General features: G+C 44.0%; 1 protein-coding gene across 1 annotated transcript in view; it reads left to right on the top strand.

The window, feature by feature from the left end:
• Window positions 1-15,941, top strand: part of fgfrl1b (fibroblast growth factor receptor like 1b) — a 42,342-nt gene extending 26,401 nt beyond the window's left edge. Inside the window, exons 4-7 of the mRNA XM_063189636.1 lie at window positions 9,440-9,529; window positions 11,281-11,559; window positions 12,048-12,401; window positions 14,192-15,941. Coding sequence (XP_063045706.1) covers window positions 9,440-9,529; window positions 11,281-11,559; window positions 12,048-12,401; window positions 14,192-14,598 — 1,130 coding nt within the window. The 3' untranslated portion in view covers window positions 14,599-15,941. The remainder of the gene's footprint in view (window positions 1-9,439; window positions 9,530-11,280; window positions 11,560-12,047; window positions 12,402-14,191) is intronic.
• The last annotated feature ends 5,786 nt before the right edge of the window (window positions 15,942-21,727 follow it).

The raw sequence follows: 21,727 nt of genomic DNA, 5'->3' as shown, positions 1-21,727 counted from the left end.
CAGAGCAGGGGGGTGGGGGGTGTGTGTGGGTGTGTATATGGGTGTATGTGAGTGTGTGTGTGTATGTGAGTGTGTATGTGTATGTGAGTGTGTGTGTGTGTATGTATGTGATTGTGTGTATGAGCGGGGGAGTCAGAGAAACGGAGAGCCCTACCCAGACCCCAACTCACACACACACACACACACACACACACACACACACACACACACACACACACACACACACACACACACACACACACACACACACACACACACACTACAGGTCCAGCGTGGGCTTAAGCACACATACCAGGGGGTGAGCTGGCAGCCGTGGAGGTAGCTCAGCTAATAAAAATAAATGATTCAGTGTGGTCAATGCCCCTGTGTGTGTGTGTGTGTGTGTGTGTGTGTGTGTGTGTGTGTGTGTGTGTGTGTGTGTGTGTGTGTGTGTGTGTGTGTGTGTGTGAGTGTGAGTGTGTGTGTGCTGCACATGGCCCTCCCCTTGCCCTGCCTCTCCACACCCTCTCCCATTACCTCACCCCAACCCCCTCCTCCACTTCTCCCAGAGCAGTGCTTCTCAACCTTTTTTTTTGAACAAATGCCCCCTTGACCTCATCATACGCCTCCCAACGACCCCTTGACCACATCATGATCCTAACAATGCTCCTTTAGTATCAAAAAATAGAATAAGATTAATGCACTCCAATTGTGACTAAGCATCCTGCCCCCTCTCAGCTGTATCCTTCTCAACGCCCCCCCCACACCGAGGTTCTCCCTAAAGACCCCCTGGGGGGGCAGTAGAGCCCCCGTTGAGAAACACTACCCTCAGAGAGCAACACCTCCACGTCTACCTGCGTCCTTTCTCAGAAAAGCTGTCTCGGAACAGCACCCGGCGGTCGGGGAGACATGGTTCAGGTTCCCAGCTCCCCGTCTCCCCATGAAGGAAGCCATTGTTTGTATTTAGTCTAATTTCACACACACAGGCCTTTTATATTATGTTTGTTTAATATTTTTTTCCTCGCGGCACATTTTTGGATCGGTGAAGCAAAGACATATGAACTATGGATATGGACTATGCACACGATGGAAATGCCGTCGGAGGAATGAAAGAAAAAATGTAACGTGTCGGCTAACATCATCACTTTGAACTGATCTGAGCACAGAAGTAGACATTCAGATGGAGCCTGATATTGATCAAGCTTCTGTGGAGTAGACTAGGAGAGTTTTATTATCATAAAAAAGATGATCATTAGGGGTGTGACAGATTTTCTCCACCGAGGCTCTTTTTTTAAAACAAGCTTGTTTTCCCCTGTCTCATCACAGAGAAATAAGCAAGGGGGGGCCAAGTTCAAAGCTTAGCACACATATGGACACAAATGAATCCAGTGCTGTGAGTAGCGGTAGAAGGCCCTTTGTTACAAAATAGGGCCGAGATGAAAGGACGCTACATGGAATTGAAACCATTCTGGACTCGTATGAAATTAAGCTGAGCCAAGACACTCTCTTGGGGGAAAGACAGTTGTGCATACTGTAAGCCAGGGGTTCCCAAACTGTGGGTGTCGGGACCCCTAGGTGGGGCGCAGAGGTATTGCAGGGGGGTCACGGACAGAAGGCATTTTCCATTAAAACAGGAAATCAACAGGTTAATGGCTAACATACTTCCATAGTTTGGTTGCTAGCATTATTAACCATTATTGTATGGTTAAAAAGGAATATAGGGGTGGGGGGTCGCAAAAACATTATTTTTTTCTAAAAGCTGATCCCAGCTGAAAAAGTTTGGGAACCACTGCTGTAAGCACAAGGGCTATGGGTAGTAATGCCGGGCACATTCTACACTTCAGCCAAAAACAGTACATTCCAGAGATGTGGACTTGTGACTTTTGACTTGGACGTGAGTCAGACTTGAGTCGCAAATTGATGACTTGAGACTTGACCTGGCAATATTAGGAATGACTTGAGACTTGACTGGAACTTGTACGCTATTGACTCGAGACTTGACGAAGACTTCACATTTTTAGCTTGCAATGACATGCAATGGCATGTCAAGTCTAAATATATTCGTTTTTTATGTGAAAATATTACATGAAAAATGAAAATTAAATGATTTGCCTTTAACCAGTACCAATTGGCCTACTACTTTTATTAAAATGTGACTGGCAAAGAGGGACATGCATACAGTAGCAGTGTGGAGAGGTAATGAATTAATGACCAAAAGTAGTTGTCAAGATTGTGCATGGACTACACAGTGACTTGTAAAGCACTTGGTTAAAAATGAAACTTGGACTTGACATGGCTTTGTTACGACTTGAACTTAGACTTGACTTGGTCAAATGTGTCTTAACTTGTGATTTGACTAGGACTCTCTGGTACATTGTACCTCTCTCCCTGTGCTCCTCCAGTTTGTTCAGGCCAAGTTTGAACTACTACATGGAGAAGGAGTGAAAAAGTAAAGTCAAGGCCAGGTTTGGAATGAATGAGTGGGACGGGCAGATATGGGTGAAAAAGCATTTAAACGGGCGGCCATTTGTTTAGCTGGGTGGAAAAGATGCATCTTCCCTAAGACGTGCACTGGAGTTAACTAACAAGTTCATTTAAAATGAGAGGAATTGAATATGTAGATCTACATGCAGTATACATGGTCTAAGGAAAGACGATGAATAAAAACAAAGGAAAGGAGTAAAAATGTCTTTGCCATCTCACTGTACTTACACAAACAACATCCATGCATTAGTACAACTTTGGGTACACACACACACACACACACACACACACACACACACACACACACACACACACACACACACACACACACACACACACACACACACACACACACACACACACACACACACACACACACACACACACACACACACACACACTGCGCGTGAGAGCAGCTCCTTAAGCCACACCTCAAACCCCTGGGTGACTGGGCACACCACTGGGCTCTGTCTCCGCTGCCCGGCCAGGGAAGGGTTTTAATTACACCGGAGAGGAGGGATGCAAATTACCCACTCTCCTCTCCTCTCCTCTCCTCTGCTCTCCTCCCGTCGCCGTACCACATTAAAAGGCTCCTTTCATCCGGCTCATTAGAGGGACCAGTGGCTCGCAAGCTAGCAAGGCCAGGCAGGTCCTCCTCTCTTCAGGAGACACCAGACGGGTTTCCACCAGTCTAGCCTTTAACCTAAAGCTTGGCCAGTTCTTGTTGAAAGCAAGCTGGTTTTTACATGGGTCCACTCCACAGGAGTGGTTTTGGGTAGGGTGCGCACATCCAAAGTCACTTGTTGCGGGTGCCAGACCAAAGTGTCAGACATTTTTAAAAAGGTAGGTCTACACTGTGAAATAAGCTCCAAAAGTAAACTGTATTTAATAAAAACGGCTGTTAAGCAGTGTGCAGACCTACCTCCTTAAATTATCCACTCCACAGGAACCAAGTCACATCACTTGTGGAGTCTCTGAGAAACGGCAGGTACTCTATATCAGGGATTGGGAACCTTTTTCATTCGAGGGCAGGATTTCCCCCTGCACTCTAGATCTATATTGAAGGCGGCCACCTTTACAACTGACCCAACCATCACTTGGTCCCCTGAAAATATTTCTGAAATTGTATTGCAAATGTAATTTGTAAAATTGCTTTACAAAACATGTCATATTTCATGTGAAACGGTATAACATTATAATTATATCAAGGGGCCGGATGAGACGTAAACAGCCCGTGGGCCATAAGTTCCACACCCATGCTTCAACCCCTATCCCCATCCCCTCACATGTCGCTAAGATCAGAAGAAGAAAGGAGGGCTGGCGATTAGTGCGCAGGGCAGGCCACTTCCTCCTGTGCTGTGTCATAAGCCACCATATGCCTGCTGCTGCTTCTGACGCTATAAAAGATATTAGGAGACTTCTAATTACCCTTTTCCAAAGGGCTGCCCTCTGTCTGCCTTATCCTGTTTGTGTGTGTGTGTGTGTGTGTGTGTGTGTGTGTGTGTGTGTGTGTGTGTGTGTGTGTGTGTGTGTGTGTGTGTGTGTGTGTGTGTGTGTGTGTGTGTGTGTGTGTGTGTGTGTGTGTGTACAAACACTCTTTAATTTGCCTACACAAAGTGGCTACACAAACACTATGTAGGGTGGAGCCAAAAACATGTATAAACAGTACTATATCCGGACTGAATGTTGTCACGAAATCAATCAAAAGATCCATCAAAGTGTCACATTTGCAATGAAGATTGCATATCAGTGTTAACAATAATTTGTATGTAGTTGAGGGTGTATTTTGGAAATACAAGAAACAATGTTTCCTGTCAAAGTACGGTACAATCATTGGAAGAAAGTGTTCTTTCGTTTGTGAAGCCACAGTTGAAGTTCTGAAAGCTTCAGTCAATACCACAGCTGCTTGCCAAGCCAAGTTTAGAATCCTTTGATGACCATATATTACAAGCCAAAGGATAAGCACCTCCACTTTGTCTGCCTTTGATTCTCAGTTATGTACATGCTTTGAGTTAAAAGTAAATTGTTGCTTTGGATTTGCCGGCACGAGCGCTGTTGTGACAATAGTGCTTGATTCGCCATCATGCTTCAGAATCTCTTATCTTTACGATATGTCTTCCTGTTATATATTTTTCCTCTTGGTAACAATTTTATTCACGTTGCCCTCTCTGACGAAGTCAGTGCAGACATTTTTCCTAGTAGTTCTAGAATTTTACTTAAACATTCTACACCTTACATAGAACTGTGTTAAAAATCCTGCAGAATGTTTGTGACATCACAGCAAGAACACAAAATGGTGCTGTAGGCCTAGTTCTAATCAAATATAATGTGATGGTACTTCTCAAAGGGTTAACGGAGTGTTTGTTTTTCGTTTTTGAATTTGACCTTGGTTTGGAAATCGCGTGGGGAGCCGAGGGGAGGGGTTACATGATAGACATGCCCGGCACGGCACGGCACATATGTTTGTGCCCAGGTATGAATGGAGAATAAGCCTTTTTCAGGGCCGTGCTTTTTAAGTCCTCCTTGGTAGGAAAAAATAATATGGAGGCCGTATAAACACCACCTCCACATGAAGAGTGTTTGTAATGGGAGCTGCTGGCTGCCCTCGGCCCTCTGTGCCCCAGACCCGCCGTCTCCACACGCACACACACACACACGCACATATGCACATATACATGTTCACATATCTACACTCAACACACACCCAATCACACACACACACACACACACACACACACACACACACACACACACACACACACACACACACACACACACACACACACCCACACACACACACCACCTTACACACTATGCCCCTCTTCGTTGGGCCTCGAGAAGGTAGGAGAGGAAAGGAGGCCCCTTGTCCCTTACTCCCCCTTGCGCCCCGTGTTGGACACCATTTTCTACCTCTGCACGCCAGCTCTCTTCCCCTACGAACGCAGCCAACATGCCACTATACTGCCCTGCAAAGGAAAAGGGCAGTAACTACGCCAACATGGAAGAGAAAAATGGCTTCAAAGACTTGGTTTGAAAGCGAAGTGAAAGTATTAGTTTAGATATTGTAGTTACTGCAAATGTGACATAGCGGCCAGTATCTCTAAAACAGGACACATTCGGACCATATGGCTTTGTCACAAGATCAAGGAGGTGTAACGAAGACCATTTTCAGTCTAACCTCGAGTTTGACCTAATATGTAGTTACTGCACTCTGCCTTTGTTGGGAAGTATAGCGGGATCAGAGCGTCACTAGCGTTGCTAGCATTGAACTTACTGTAACGCGACATGACTAGACTAGCTCATCCTCTTTTCTGCCAACTGAATTAGCAGAGCAGGGTCCGCCGTCAGTTAGCATTGACCACACAGACATGTGCAGTTTGGGCCCCAGATGAAAAACAGAGCCCAGAGATTTCCCGACAGATCATAACATCAATGTGTGTGTGTGTGTGTGTGTGTGTGTGTGTGTGTGTGTGTGTGTGTGTGTGTGTGTGTGTGTGTGTGTGTGTGTGTGTGTGTGTGTGTGTGTGAGTGTGTGAGAGAGAGAGAGAGAGAGAGAGAGAGAGAGAGAGAGAGAGAGAAGAGAGAGAGAGAGAGAAAGAGAGAGAGAAGAGGAGAGAGGGAGGGAGGAGAGAGAGAGAAGGGGAGAGAGGGAGGGAGGGAGGGAGGGAGGGGAGAGAGAGAGAGAGAGAGAGAGAGAGAGAGTGAGAGTGAGTGTGAGTGTGAGTGTGTGCACATTGTGTTTCTGTGTGTGTGTGCGTGAGTTTGTGCGTGCGCATTGTGTGTGCCCTGGCGAGATCCGAGCGTGGGATAAGTTTTCTGCCTGAGTGGAAAATGAGGAAATCCACAGCGTCCTGTAGGACACCTGTTTTCAGGGGGGGGGCAGACATCCCCCCGAGCTGCTGCTCTAACTGCACAGCCAGGGGAGGGTTGGAGTCCCTCTCTAAGACCACTTAAGGCCCCAGTAAAGCTCCTTGGCTGATCCCTCTGTGGCCAGGCTGAATGCGGCCCTCTCATGAGCTCTGACGGACGGCCTTCAGCGCTCGCATCCCCCGGCCAAGGCCAACAACGGAGCCGTGACTAGCAGAAACACATTGGACTCTCAATCTCTCGGCCCAATACACACACATGCGCAGGCGCGCATGCACTCACACACACACACACACACACACACAAACACACACACACACACACACACACACACACACACACACACACACACACACACACACACACACACACACACACACACGCACACATACAGTACACCCATCTCTCTGTACTGGTTGCTTTGTTTGGGAAGCAGGGTGGGTGCGTCCCCATAGTGTTGCCAGCAGAATGTGAGTATCAGCCGCACGACTGAGGCAGTCAAGTCCCTCAGACGCCAATGGCCACTCCCCTTAAGGCACAGTGGCTGAGGTCGAGTTTGCACTCATAGTTGCCCAGACATAATTTGTCATCATCAAATACTGGGTCAGCCTCAAATGTCTTGGGGGCACAAAGTCCCACAGAATAAGACTACGAAGCGAAATAAAGCATTAACATTGACAATGATTATTCATGGCCCATGGGCAGTCAGTGTCATGCACCTCACCGTGCGCAGCTCATCTAGTACTCTCTACAGGTACATACTGTATGTACTATGTTTGCAGATGCCAATTTATAATTCCTCAAGAAGGAAAGAGGAGTGCTCGGCTAGGGCACCAAATTGCCTACAACCGGCCCTGATCTCTTCATCAGTGGCGGGAAAGGGAAAAGTGCTAGTCTGCCAAGAGTCATTTTCTTGGGTGACTGATCAAGTCTGACTGATTTTTTTTTGGTCTGGAATAGCAGCAGAAATGCCAGAGTCCACAGCCATAGACTTGACGCCGGCACAAGTGGAATGAGGTTGCTGGGAATTAATGTGATAGCTGTTTGTACGGCAGGCATTTAGATCTGTTGACTCTAGAGTTGCTGGAATAAGGTTGTGTACGTCACAGTACAGGTTGTGTATTCAGTGGTTTTCAAAGTGACGGACAGGGACCCTTGGCGAGGGTGTGACTTGTACAGTAAGCGTGCTAGTAGGGAGGTCATGTTGTTGTAAATGTGCACTATTGACATTAAAAGTTTCCCAAAGAGCATCAGCAGCCACTGTGGGGGAACCCCTGAACGTTCTCTGATGAAGATAAAAGATCTCTGAGGAACTAATAGGTGAATGCAGATGTTTTCTTGAAGATTCCTCAGAGAACCCATGAACACAAAGGGTCTTTGAGGAACCTTCAGGTTGTCACTGTGGGGTGGAGGGACCCTTCAAGATGCACTGTGTAATATTTTTAACAGTTTCTTTCCAGAATTCATGTCGCCTTTTTCACAAATACACAATGACTGGGAAAAACTGAATTTTTCATACATGAAAAGGGGGATCCTCTCCATGTTTGTAATTTTGAATTTCCATAAATATACATTTTTACCAGCAAAACCTACTGCACTTTGGTCTTGCTAGTAAATATTAGTTTATTACTTAGTAAATATTCATGAAAAAAAAATCCAATTTGGTGATATGCAGTTAAGTTTCAATGAGCAGCATTGCTGCTGTACCTACTCTGGCCACTTCTCAGAGTAGCCTTGGGGTTCTCTTCTAGTGGTTGCTCAGGGAACTTTTAGGGGTTCCGTCACAGGGTCAAACTGAAGGTTCCTTTGGGGAACTTCATTTTTTCCTGTGTGTGTGTGTGTGTGTTATGTATGAGCTCCGTCAGCAGTAAGATTAGAATAGGTTCTCTGTGCATTCCTGTGAGTCTTGCCAGATAGGCGGCCCAAACAAAGCAGACCTCTCAGCTCCGTCTGCGCAGGCCGAGGTTAAAGTCAGTTAATTGGTTTCCTGCTCCGGGTTAGATCAACACGGCGTCGTGTTTAAAACAGTGTGGAAATCTGAGAGAAGAAACAATATGGCAGTGTTTGCACACCCCCAGCCCCACAAAGCCCAGTTAGAATAATACGCCAGTGTAGCTTGCTTATCATTCCCATAGCTGTAAAACGCCATTTCCCCCCCCCCCCCCAAAACAAAACAAAACAAATTGTCCAGCATTCTCTCTCTCTCTCTCTCTCTCTCTCTCTCTCTCTCTCTCTCTCTCTCGCTCTCTCTCTCTCTCTCTCGCTCTCTCTTGCGCTCTCTCTCTCTCTCTCTCTCTGTCGGTTTCTCTCGCTATCCTTCTCTCTCTCTCTCTCTCTCTCTCTCTCTCTCTCTCTCTCTCTCTTTCTGTCTCTCTCTTGCTCTCTCTATCCTTCTCTCTCTCTCTCTCTCTCTCACTCTCTCTCTCTCACACACACACACACACACACACACACACACACACACACACGTCACACACCGCACTCTACTGAACCCGGTATCACTCAATTTCTCGCACAGAAGGGGCTCTGTTGGCTCTCAAAGCACAGCAAATAAATCTTGGCCAGTGTTATGGTTTTGCATCGACCCGGAGCCCCGGCATGATTTACATGGCACCAGTTTGGGACATTAATTCTGGGTTCAAGGATGAAAGAACTCGCATCACTAAAATAACAACTGAGCCTGCAGATTTACAGGCCCCAAACCTGAATGATACTTTCTCCTCATAGCATAGAGAATTTTTGGGTTATCAGTTGAGGAGGCTGCCGTCCTTGCCCCCGCAAGAATGTGCTTCATGGTAAATTGCATCATAAAAAAAGAGCATGGAAGTACTTATCCACTCTCAAATCCTCTCTATCCTGCGAGGTTTTTTAGTTTTCGTTGTGTGGCATTTGTTTTGCTTGTCAAGGGGAAGTGCAGCTTTCTCCCTCATCACTACCACAAGAAAAACAGGCAAGCTTGCACATGCCCCCCTAAGTCTCTGGACTGTTGTCATTGCAAAGCATGGCGTTAAGGACATAATACCCTTGAACATGCCTTGAGATCTTGCCACCCCGCCATGTTTATATCCTGGCTGGCTGGACTAACGCTCTTTGGCTTTTTTCTTTTCAGATGACGCTGCCGTGACACAGAACAAGCCGCCTCCTGTGGAGGAGCCCAACGCTGAAAACATCCTGCAGGACCCAACAGGACAGCCGTGGGGTGAGCCAGCCATAGCAGATATAGGTTTACTTATTTATGACCTGGCAATGTACTTCACATTACCACAAAGAAAATGTAATGTACGTAAATGCCCAGAATGGTAGTCACTATAGTTAGTAGACTAGGTGAACACTAAAAGAAAAGAATAACATTAAGACAGACAGGTAGACAGAAAGAAAGACAATATAGTCAATATACAGATAAAGAAAAAAAAAGATGTATAATTCATATGTACATAGTCAGAAAGATCATAGATACGACTTCACATCACCACAGAAATTAGGAGTTATTGGTAAATCAATGTGTGTTCAGGGCAATGTATACTGTATCTGTGAAGATTCTCATTCATCCAGGTCAACTTTAAGCAACTGGACGTCTTTTAATTTGAAGATGTTCTTCTTTTCAATGTCTCGAAGCTTGTAAGTGTTCCCCACGTTCAGTAAAACTGATGAAGCTTCTTGGAAAGAGGAGCTAAATGTCCCTAAACTCAAAGAAGTCTGTTTAGTTTGCTAACAGCCAAGCTGCTCGGAATGTAGAACAATAATGAAGATATAATATACAACAAACAATAAAGTATAATACAATAAACAAATACAGAACAAATGTTTTTTCCATGATGTGGTATGAAAGAAGCATGCCAATGCATGCCAAGTCACATGGAGAAGATGATGAGCTTAATGTAGCATATCACTATAATAATGATAAATTATCCTTTATACTGTAAGGCCTCTAAAATGTCCCATTCACACAATCCATCCATTGGAGCCACGCACGGTCTGTCTGGGGATGATAATAGCATTGTAGTTAGCTAGACTGTTTGTGGCATGCGATGGGTTATTTTTAACCTGAGCGTATAATAGTTCTCTCTTGTCTCTTCGGGGAAACACTGAAGTCTTTGAACTCCTAATGGCCAGTGCCGTATACTGTAGTAGGAAAAAAAATGCTTCTCTTGATTACGTTGGAAAAAGAAGAAGGAAAAATGTTGTGGTTGTAAATGGAGCAAATCTAATAGAATTCTGCAATGTGTATGTACTAAGAAAAGAAAAGAAAGAAAAGAAAGAAAAGGAAAAATGTGTTTTCAGAGAGCCTTTCCATCTCTTTTTTTCAGAGATTTCCTCTCAGATGTTTAAAATCAGCTGACATTATGCAAAGCATATAGCAACCCAAAACATAGATTCTCCTATTTCACAGTTCTAATTTCCTTTAAAATGGCATTGCTCAGTTTGTCACTGTCTTTTGAGTAGTCGCTATAGTCCTCCTGCTAGATGATTAAAATGAAGGTTTATGTTGAATAAACTCAAAATTCATGTTATTAGGCATTTCACAGCAAAAATGTTTTGCATTTGACTGTTATATCATTCTCCTACTATGCTGTGCTAGTGAATCTGCAGACTGGCTGGCAAACAGACAAGTTCAATGATTGATTGATTGCTTATTGGATTGCTTACTTGATTGATTGATTGTTTAAGTTTCTTGCCACTCTCCTGTCCTTGCATCATAGTCCCATTATCCTCTGTAATAAACATGCAGACAGACATGGATTGACAGACAGATTGATTGGTTGATTGATCAACCGATTCATTGATTGATTGTTTATTGACATCACATCAGCTTCCCCCTTAGAGGAGCACTGTTCTTCCTGTGATCCAACTAATCCATACATTATTTTATTACATGTTTTTTTGTTGATTGGTTGATTGATAATGTATATTGACAAACTGATTTGCTTGCCTCGCTCCTCTCCTCTCCAGTGAAGCCTCGCTTCAGCCAGCCCATGAAGATGCGCCGGCGGGTCCTGGAGCAGCCGGTGGGCAGCTCGGTGCGCCTCAAGTGCCTGGCGAACGGCAACCCTCCGCCCGCCATCAGCTGGTGGAAGGACCACACGCGCATCGACCCCCCGCGCCAAGGCAAGCGGCCGCAGTGGACCCTCACCTTGAAGAACCTCCAGCCACAGGACAGCGGCAAGTACACCTGCCACGTCTCCAACACCGCCGGACACATCAACGCCACGTACAAAGTTGACGTCATTGGTAAGATGTTTTTTATTCCCGGTAGGGGTGTGCAATATGACGATATCCAATGGTGAATCATGAAATCGAGTAGTAGGTCAGTAAGAATCTGCCAAAGTGGAGAACTTGTATAGATCTTCTTGCAGTGAGGATGTTTGCTTTATCAGTATCAGAGTGACATTTTGCCCACCCCTAATTCCCGGATCTCTGCTGCAGATCATTAGAAGTGATGATATCAGGGTTCATTCGTGGCCTAGTGGCAAGGGAGAGGGTCTTTCAAGCAGACGGTTGCCAGTTTAAAATCGACCTTTTCCTCTTCCTGCATCTCCATCCATGGCTGAAGTACACTTGAGGCAATTAACCCCTGATTGCCCCAGGGTCTGTAAACAATACCCTGTACCTAAACGCTGATGCTGTAAGTCATATTGGATGAAAAAAGGTCAGCTAAGTGTAGTGCGATGTCATCTAATGTACCCTATATCTCACGATTCGCCTTTATCCTCACGCAGAGCGAACCAACTCCAAGCCCATTCTCACGGGGACCCATCCGGTCAACACCACGGTGTCGTTCGGAGGCACCGCGTCCTTCCAGTGTAAAGTGCACAGCGACGTCAAGCCCGTCATCCAGTGGCTGAAGCGGGTGGACCCGGGGACGGAGGGTCGCTACAACTCCACGCTGGAGGTCGGAGGTCAGCACTTTGTGGTGCTGCCCACGGGGGACGTGTGGTCGCGTCCCGATGGCTCCTACCTCAACAAGCTGGCCATCATCAAGGCCAGAGAGGAGGACGCGGGGATGTATATCTGCCTAGGGGCCAACACCATGGGATACAGCTTCCGCAGTGCCTACCTTACTGTGCAGCCAGGTAGGTTCAGGATTTAATAATAATAATGATAATAATTATGAGACAATCATTTTCACTTTCATTTCACTTTTCATTCAAGGCGCACTTGGAATGTGATTTTGTGTCGTTTATATATAAAGGGTAGATTAATAACTTGAAAATGCATTGGCATTTCAGGTGAGAGAATGAGGGAGATAGATTTGGAAACCTTGACCTGACTACACTCAACTAATTACAAAATAGGATCGAAACTTGAGCTAACTATACTAAGGCATCACATAATAAAAAATATTTACCGGTATATATATTAACAATATCATATGGGTGTCTTTTGCAGTATCCAGGACATTGCACCTCTAAAATACAACAAGACACTTAATGGGTGAGAATAGGCTTTAAAGCTAAATGCAGATATGGATTCGGTACGCTCTCTCAACGGTGCATTGCTGTATCGCTTGTTGCATAATCTTGTCCAAATGCAGCTGTCCTGTATCTTCTGGTACTGAAACCAAGACCAAAACTGTACAGGCTCCAGCTGCTTTTGGATTTCATTGCTGTTGCTAATGCTCCTTTCATGAAACCAGACCAGCGGCTAATCTCATCCCATCTCATTAGTAGATGCCACGTGAACCACATGAGTTCATCTGGGATCAATGATCAAGATTTACACCTAGCTATTTAATGTTTTAAACTTGTTTGGATAGTGGTGCCTTCATTCTAGAGCAGTGGCTGATTAAGTTATGTAACTGAACCAGCAGTGACGCATTCATATACGTTCTTACAGCAATAGCAAAAACGCAAGAGATTGCTCACAAGACAAGGGATGTCTGATGATGCCAATTTTCCAGTCCAAATTTAATTTTAACAAAGTATTAGGTTACTACTTCTTAGATTTTTGAAGGCAGAATGTCTACTTGAATTTTAAGTGCATTTTAGCTTGTACAATCTATTTAATGGCAAAAGATTGTTGTCTGACCAAAAAGCTTGGTGATTGGTCCAGGATCAATATTTAGATGCCTGAAGACCACAGACAGGTCTAGCACTAGGTCCTCCAAGGTGCAGACAGAAAACAAAACAGTTAATATCTCCGAATTAATATCTCAGATACTTTTACTATTACTTTGATACTACTTCAAACCAGCAATGTAATCCCAGCTTCAAAGTCTTGGGCCGACGCCAGATAACACATCGGTGATTTAGCTAATTGGCCCATCTGCCTGGCTGGAGACTAGAGCCAACCTAATAAGGATCAGATGGTTTTCTGAATGCTCGGAAAATATGTTTGGTACTTATTACTCTCTGAACCTGGACCACCAACATCTACTTCAGTTTTTCCAAAAGCTGCATTATTACCGTATTAATTTAACATTTTAAATCAGATAATCTACTATCTATCGACGTTTCATTGCAAATGTTCTACCTTCAGTGTTCCTGTACGACTAGTCACATTTCGGAGTTACTGTGTTTCAAGCTCCTATACATTTCATGTAGATTTCACTTCACGTTACTTGACCGTACATGCATGTAATATTTAAGGGGATATATTTTGTCTTCCAAGGCCCTTTATATGTGTGGGTCAGTGAAGTTTCAGCAGTAGCACACATCAGGGTTGTTGTTTTTAGTGGACTATCTAAGAAGCATGTTCATTGCAGCATGCCAACCACCAATTAATAATTGATTTATGGGCATTAGATGCTGTTGTACCACCTGACATCCACCCAAAGAAAAACGTCTTTGACCCATATAGATATTTTTACACATATACATTTTAGAGTTGACATCTGATGTTCTGTATTTGCTCTACATTTCAGACCCGAAGGTGGAGAAGACCACCACCCCTGCGCTCCTCAGTTCCTCCGGCCTCCCCTGGCCCCTCATCATCGGCATCCCCGCCATGGCACTCCTCATTGTGGGCGCCATAGTGCTGTGGTTGTGCCACAGTCGCCGGCGGCAGGGCAGCTTGCCCCCGCGCGTGATGGGGAGCCGGGGGGAGCACCACCACTCGGTGGACAAGGACCTGGTGGTGCCCCCTAGCACCATCACCACCCCCGACTTCCCCAGCCAGAGACTCATGGGCATGGTGGCCCCCGCGCTAAACGGAAACGGGCCGCCAAAGATCTACTCCAAGGTCTACACGGACACGCACACTCACACCCACACGCACTCCCATGCCCACGTGGATGGCAAGGTGCACCAGCATTTCCACTACCAGTGCTGAGGAGAGGAGGTGAGAGGAGTGGAGTGGAGCGGAGCGCCACTGTTCCTTTGTTTGCCAGTTCGTGTCTTTCAAGACCCTCTCAAGATGATGCTGCTGCTCACACTCTGTCATACTTAGGAGTGTTGAGCCCCTACCCCTTTACATAGACACACACACACACACACAGGCACACAGGCACGCACACACACACACACACACACACACACGCACACACACACACGCACACACACAAACACACATGGACTACGGCTGTGCTCCAGGACTGAAGTGGACTCCTAAGAGGTTCAGTTCTCTATGACTAGTAGTGACTAGTGACTTGTGGCGGTGGTGATGGCCATAGCGATCTCATTGAGATTGCACTTGTGTACGAAGTGCAGGTATCAGCTTTGGTGGAATACACGTGTCTACCCCCCAGTATGACTTAAAGGCTCAGGGCTGGAATTCAGTTTTATTTGTTCTCTAATCTGTCTCGTTTGTATTCGCCTGGCTTTTTTGTTTTACTCATTTTCATGTTTTTGTTTTCAATTCAATTGAACCAATATACCCAAAAGAAGAAGAAAAAATAGTCATATGCATATCTGAAAAGACAACTTATTTTTTACCAACGCTCAAGTTATCCCCATATGACTCGTCTTGAAACATTCGTCAATTATTTGACTGTGAGAAAAATGCTAAGTGTGCCAGCGATACTGTTTACAGACTTTTTCCTACGTTTTTATTCTTGCGCAGTAGCTAACAAAAACTGTGGTTTATATTTTCATGGAAAATACTGAAAATAGCTGTTCTTTTGTTGTGAATAAGTTTAGCAAGATATTTTGGAAGCTGGTCGGCGAAATGTGACATAATGAATGGATTACGGTAGGTATCTTGATATAGACGTGTTATATTTGTATGGAAAGATATATATTATATATATAAAAAAAACTTGTATATATTCAACTGTAAGGCAGTATTACTTATTTACTCGCTGTGTGTCAAAAAAGAGATATTTCAAACTTAAAGTTGAGCACAAAGCCAAAAAGAAAAAGAAAAACCAAGATGCTGGATATGTTTGGTACTGTTCTAATACGTTGGAGTACATTTGGGACTTTTCAGTGTTGTGCTGCATGTGTTCACTCAACACAGTTTAATTGCAGTTAACAGCAGTTTTGCATTATTTGCGTTGTATTGTATGTCCACTCTCCCCGTGGGTTTGGTTTAGCTCCCAGACTTGTCTGCTATGTTCCACATGCTCATGCACATACTGTATGTACGGTTCTTTCAAGAAAATATTGCATGCTGCAATTTATCCTGGTGCTCATTTACATGTTCTATAATAATATTTTTGTAATAAAAGAACAAGTTTTTTTCTATTCTATATTATTCCGTCCTGCGTTTTATCTGTCTTTCGTGTGTGCGTGCGTGCGTGCGTGCTTGCGTGCTTGCGTGCTTGCGTGCGTGCGTGCGTGCGTGCGTGCGTGCGTGCGTGCGTGTGACAGAGAGAGAGCGAGTAGGCTGCTATAGCTACACTTTGTTTTTCAGGAAAAAAAAAAGAAATCCACACTTATTCGAGTTGGTTGGCACTCTCCCTCTCTCCCTCTCTCCCTGAACTGGCCTGAGTCCACTGTTAGTTTAAAGTCCTGTGGAATGCAATGGGAAAATCAAGTTGTGCGTTTCAACACTGAGCAACAAGACAAATATTCCCAATAGGATTGAATGGATATTAATATGGGAGTAGAGTTACACAGGGGTGGGCAGGCAGCAGTGCTCACTACTATGTCCCGGCGGTGGAGTCCAGCAGCAAATCACCACTGACAGCAGACTGTGGGGAGTGAGTAACTGCCTCTTGGTTTAAAGATGACTGACCTTTTTTTCTCAAACAGAGAAAAAAAAGCGCCAGCCTAATTCCCTGGATGACGTACCTCTACGACGCAAAACAATAAATTATGAGGCGGCCAGCCAGCTTTACCTCTAGCAAAACATACCGTGTCCGGCACGGCAGGCACGCAACTGCATTACCGCTGAAGGGAATGCTGCCACCTAGTGACTGTATACTGCTTTTGAGTTGGTCTTCTGTTTTTATTTTTCACTTTCACCAGGCTGCTGGTATGGGCATCCATGCACAATTTATCATTTTGGAATTCCAGTGAAAAAAATAAAGTAATAATATATAACATTGAACATGAAAATGATCAAACACATTAAGCGAATGATATAACTGAATTAGGTCTTTTTGGAACTTCCAAGAATCATTCTACTTTCATTTCCTTAACTGCTCAGAGGCCCAACCAACACCGGTCTTTGAAGCTAAACAGTTATGTTGATCCATGTTGATTTTGGCATGGTATTAAGAGTCATTAAGTGCCATGCTGGATTTCCTACGGCTGTTAATGCTGAATTCAGTCCAGATCCCAGAGCAGCATCTTTCCATCTGTATGTATTCTATGTTTTTATTTACACAGCTGACTGTCTTTACAGAATAATTTTGTCAGGAAACACTAAAAACTATGAAGTCCGAAAATGCAACAGGCTAGTGCAGTTTTCCTCAGCAAACCTTCCAACTTTGTATGGTACTTTAACATTTCAACAGAGTTACTGTTGAGTCACAGAGTCACTGAAATCAGCAGCCCATCTTGCTCCTGCTTGCAACAGCTTCCGTTCTCAACCATCTCCATCTCAGGAGGCTAGGAAGTTTAAGATCCCTTCCAAGCTTCAGAGGAGCCTCTAGTGGGAACTTCTTGATATGGGAACTGTACCTCTCAGGATCAGATATCCATTGAACAGAATAATTCTTTGCACCGGAAAATTTAACTGGACCACTTCTGCCTGGCAATTTCAGATTAAAGAAAGGGAAAAATATGATCAAAGGCATACTGTACGCACAACCTCAATCACATAATCTTTTAAGTATATGTGTCGAGGGCCGTTAATGGCCCTTGAGACAGTTTTATCCGACCCCCGATATAACTTCAATGTTATGCAGCTCCACATGAAAAGGAATCTTAGAAATTACATCTGCAAAACAATTAAGTTATATTCAGGGGAGGAGGTGTGGTCAGTTTTAAAGGTGGCTGCCTTCGATATAGGCCTAAAGTGCAGGGGAAAATCCTGGTTTCTGGTTCATATTACGGCCCTTGGAGGACTTTTACGGCCCTTGGAGGAATTTGAAGTGGCCCCTCGAATGAATAGAATAGAAAGCCTTTATTGTCATCATACAAATAATAATGACATTTGAGAGTAGAATGAGATTTGAGATCTCAAATCTAATTATATTTTGTATAATGACAATAAAGGCTTTCTATTCTATTCTATTCTATTCTATTCTATTCTATTCTATTCTATGAAACAGGTTCCCTACCCCTGATTTAAATGCTGACCTCTGAGAAATTATTCCATTCAAGACCATGTCTGGGGGACAAGGAAGGAGCTTCTTGCCCAAAGCAGTTTATTATAAGAGTATTATCACTGTCACAAATAGGCTATTAAAGTATTATTATTATGATGATGATGATAATGATGATGATGATGTTGTTGTTGCTGTTGTTGTTGTTGTCGTTGTTGTTGTCAGAGAGTCATTTGTTGCAGAACTGAAGCATCTTACCATCTGCTCTTTATACCAATTAAGAATGTGGCAATATATTATACGTACGCACATAGCAATGTTCATTTAATTTAAAAATTGCATTGCAGGTACAGGCAAGAAGTCAAGAAAATCAGCACCTGCAGCAAGAAGAAATGTACAGGTCATAATTTCATTTTCATTAACCATATATTAAAACATAATGGCTTGACTCTGTTGCACTGGCACACTATAAATGTGAGTTATCTGAGTTTTGTGAGAACATTTCTGTTTTGTTTTGTTTTAGATGTGGTTTTGTGACATTTTTGGTGTTGATTTGATTGACCGAATATCTAACCCATAGCCTACGTTCTTGAATAAAGACACAGAGAACTTGAAAGAAATAGACACACTTTGTAGCAGCAATATCTTCTCTTTTTTACATCACAAAGGACAGTGAAGAAGTGACAGGAAATTAATGGGAGAGAGAGATGAGGTAGGGTTGGGAAATGACCATGGTTGGACTTGAAGCTGGGTCTCCGTTGGGAGTTCATTCATGGACAGATTCAAGAAGGCCTACTCTGTACTCTACTACCACCAAGAGGCTCATTTCAAATTGTTTCACCCCCATTTTGCTTTTTATACGATCAACAAGACAACCAATATTCAGTGAGCTGTTGCATAAAAATCAGCTGTCTCAATGTCAACTATGAAAACTCTGAAATGAAACAATGGAAATACAAAGAGTTGGTGGTGTGCGTGTGCAGAGCTGCAGGTCAGGGCATGGGCCTAGGCAGACAAGGCGTAGACTGGTGTCAAGTGTCTTACGGGCCCCAGAAACACTCTAAAGTCCCACAGAATTAGAATGTCAATTGAGATAAACATTAAACATGAGATTAAACATTGCACTGGCATTCATGGACACTCACTCAGTATTGTAATATGTACTATATAAGTAGATCAGATGTGCTCGATCAGATGCATGATGTTATGTTTACAAATGCCATTTAATAAATGCATAAAAAAGAAAAGGAGGTACTCGCCTAAGGCATCAAATTGACTAACGAGCCCTGGCTGTGGTGTTGATAAGGCAAATATCAAACAAAGGGATTAGTGGTAGTGGTGATGGTAGGGTTCTACTTACTTACTATCTATTTTTGCCGTCTGGCATATAGGACAGCAAAAAAAGTTCTCCCCTGTGGACATTTTTCTGGACACTATCTCATATGAGGCCCATAGATTTCATTTCTTCCTCTACTGTGAGCCTGCAAGTGTTCCTAGGTCAGAGGGGTTATGAGATGACCCTGATTTACTGTGGTGACAGTCTGTATGCCTACCTATTGTTCATAGAAATATGTATTTCTATGTCCATTGCTTATAACTCTTGTAGGTTAAAATGATAAAGAACTGTTTTATGTGACATACTATATAACAATATTTAATGTAGGCCTATTTGTGTTTTCACCCAAACTTAAACTCAAGAACTTGGCCAAGTTCAAGTTAGCCTAATTTCTGCACATTATTCCTCAGATGGTCCCATTTCTTTTGGCACATGCTCACACGTCATGAGAATGCAGGCCTTTGGCTGGTCCACAAGATAGGCCTACAGCCTTTACATGATGACCCCTTTAGAGGTGCAGATCCTTGAGGATCGGAGGGCACATAGTCTGAAAAACATGAGTAGAGTAGAGTAGAGTAGACTTTTATTGTCACTATATAAATATAGCGAGATTATGTTTAGTAGCAACCCACAAATGCCCACAAAATAAAAGATATATTAAGTAAGGGTTAACGTTCGGCGAGAAGGTCGCTACCGTGGAATAGCAGCACGACAGAGAGAATCTTTAGACCCCGACGCGGAGCAGAGGGGTCTTGTTCTCTCTGAAGTGCTGCTATTCCACAAAGCGACCGACTCGCCGAAAGTTAACCCGCTTATTATATGGATATACTTAAATGATTCACACATGCGGGGACATTTCTTTAGACCTATTTAATGTTAAGATTGTTGCTGCGCAAAACAAAACAGTGCCGTTGTGGAACACCGCTAGGCAACAGCTAGGTAGGCTAGCCAGGACAACAGGTGTTGTCTATCACAGCAGCTGATTAGAGTGACAAAAGACCGGACCCCCTGCGGAGTGATATGAAACATTCGCTTTAGCCACTGACTTGTATACAAGCCAGTGGCTTTAGCAGTGAACGTCTTGTTGCCATTGACAGCGGTAGCCAGGACAATGGGTGCTGTCTATCACAGCAGCTGATTAGAGTCTTGTTGAAAAGTCGCTTTAGCAGTGAAAAGTCTTGTTGCCATTGACAGCGGTCTGTTATAGACCAACCCGTCCGTTATCGAAAAATAACAGACGTCCGAACGTTGGGGAGTCCCGTTGAAATGAATGGAGCATTCGACAGATGACGTCACAACCATATAATAACAGTAAATAAATAATATATAAAAATCCATAAAAATCCATGTGCATCTCACAGTATCGATAGTCCTGAAGTATTGAGGGGGGGCAGGTGACGTATTGAGTTCAAGAGTCTAATGGCAGTAGGGTAAAAGCTGTCCTTCATTCTCGTAGTGCGGGCACGCAGAGTCCTAAAGCACCTGCCAGATGGTAGCATGGTGAAGAGCCTGTGACCAGGGTGTGTGTGATCTTTAAGGATGTTTAATGCTCTGTTTGTGCAGCGTGTATGGTGGATCTCCTCAAGTGTGGGTAGTTGGCATCCAATGATTCTCTCTGCTGTTTTAATGATGCGCTGTAACATCTTCTTGTTGTTGTGTGTGCAGCTGGTGTACCAAGGATGAATGAGCCTAAATGATTTTCATGTGCAAAATATTTACATACAGTACAATTGTGATTTATGGTGGCATATGAGTTGCAGGCTACCAGCAAAACAAAACAAAAACAAACAAAAAACGTTTGGACACAGGCCTCTTGCACAGACTGACAGGAAAAGACTGCAGAAGGTAGGTCTGACCGATATTGGCCGCCCTGGCCTCTGCCTACTATAACCATAACTCCCACTGTCAGCAGGGCCAGAAAAAAAGGGTAATAGGCCTACCTACCGGTTTCCATCTCTTCATCCTGTTGCCTTCTAGCAGGTACTCCAGGTTGTGCTACAGGTCTATACAATACTCAGAGACATGTTTCTGTCACCGTACTGAACTCAAATCTGAGACTGACAGTACTATTCTATTTGCATTGTGCAGACAATATCAGAGATTCTTTAAGTATATAGAGATATGCCAACATAATAGGTTTCTATGGGCACCTAACGTGACCAGGTTCCGGTCTGCCTAAAGGGCCGTGTCATAATACTCCTAGCATTGAATAGAACAGTCCTTAGGTCTGCCTAGGTCTGCCTAAAGGGGGCAATAATAGAACCAGGAAACAATGAGCCAATGGAACCTCTCTCTCTCTCTACTCTCTCTGACAATATGCTGCTCAACACTTTGGACTCACCTTGGGCACTTGGTCTTGCTGTTCAAATGACCTCTGTGAGTCGCCTCAGCTGGTCAACACTTTGGACTGAAGTCTGTCGTCTTTTTTGTTTGAATAGGCCTGTGTTGTCATGCCTTGCAGGAGATTAACT

The sequence above is a fragment of the Engraulis encrasicolus genome, chromosome 23 (assembly GCF_034702125.1).
Source record: "Engraulis encrasicolus isolate BLACKSEA-1 chromosome 23, IST_EnEncr_1.0, whole genome shotgun sequence".
Taxonomy (NCBI): Eukaryota; Metazoa; Chordata; class Actinopteri; order Clupeiformes; family Engraulidae; genus Engraulis; species Engraulis encrasicolus.
Note: the sequence above shows the minus strand (reverse complement) of the source record. Positions and strands in the feature narration are given on the sequence as shown.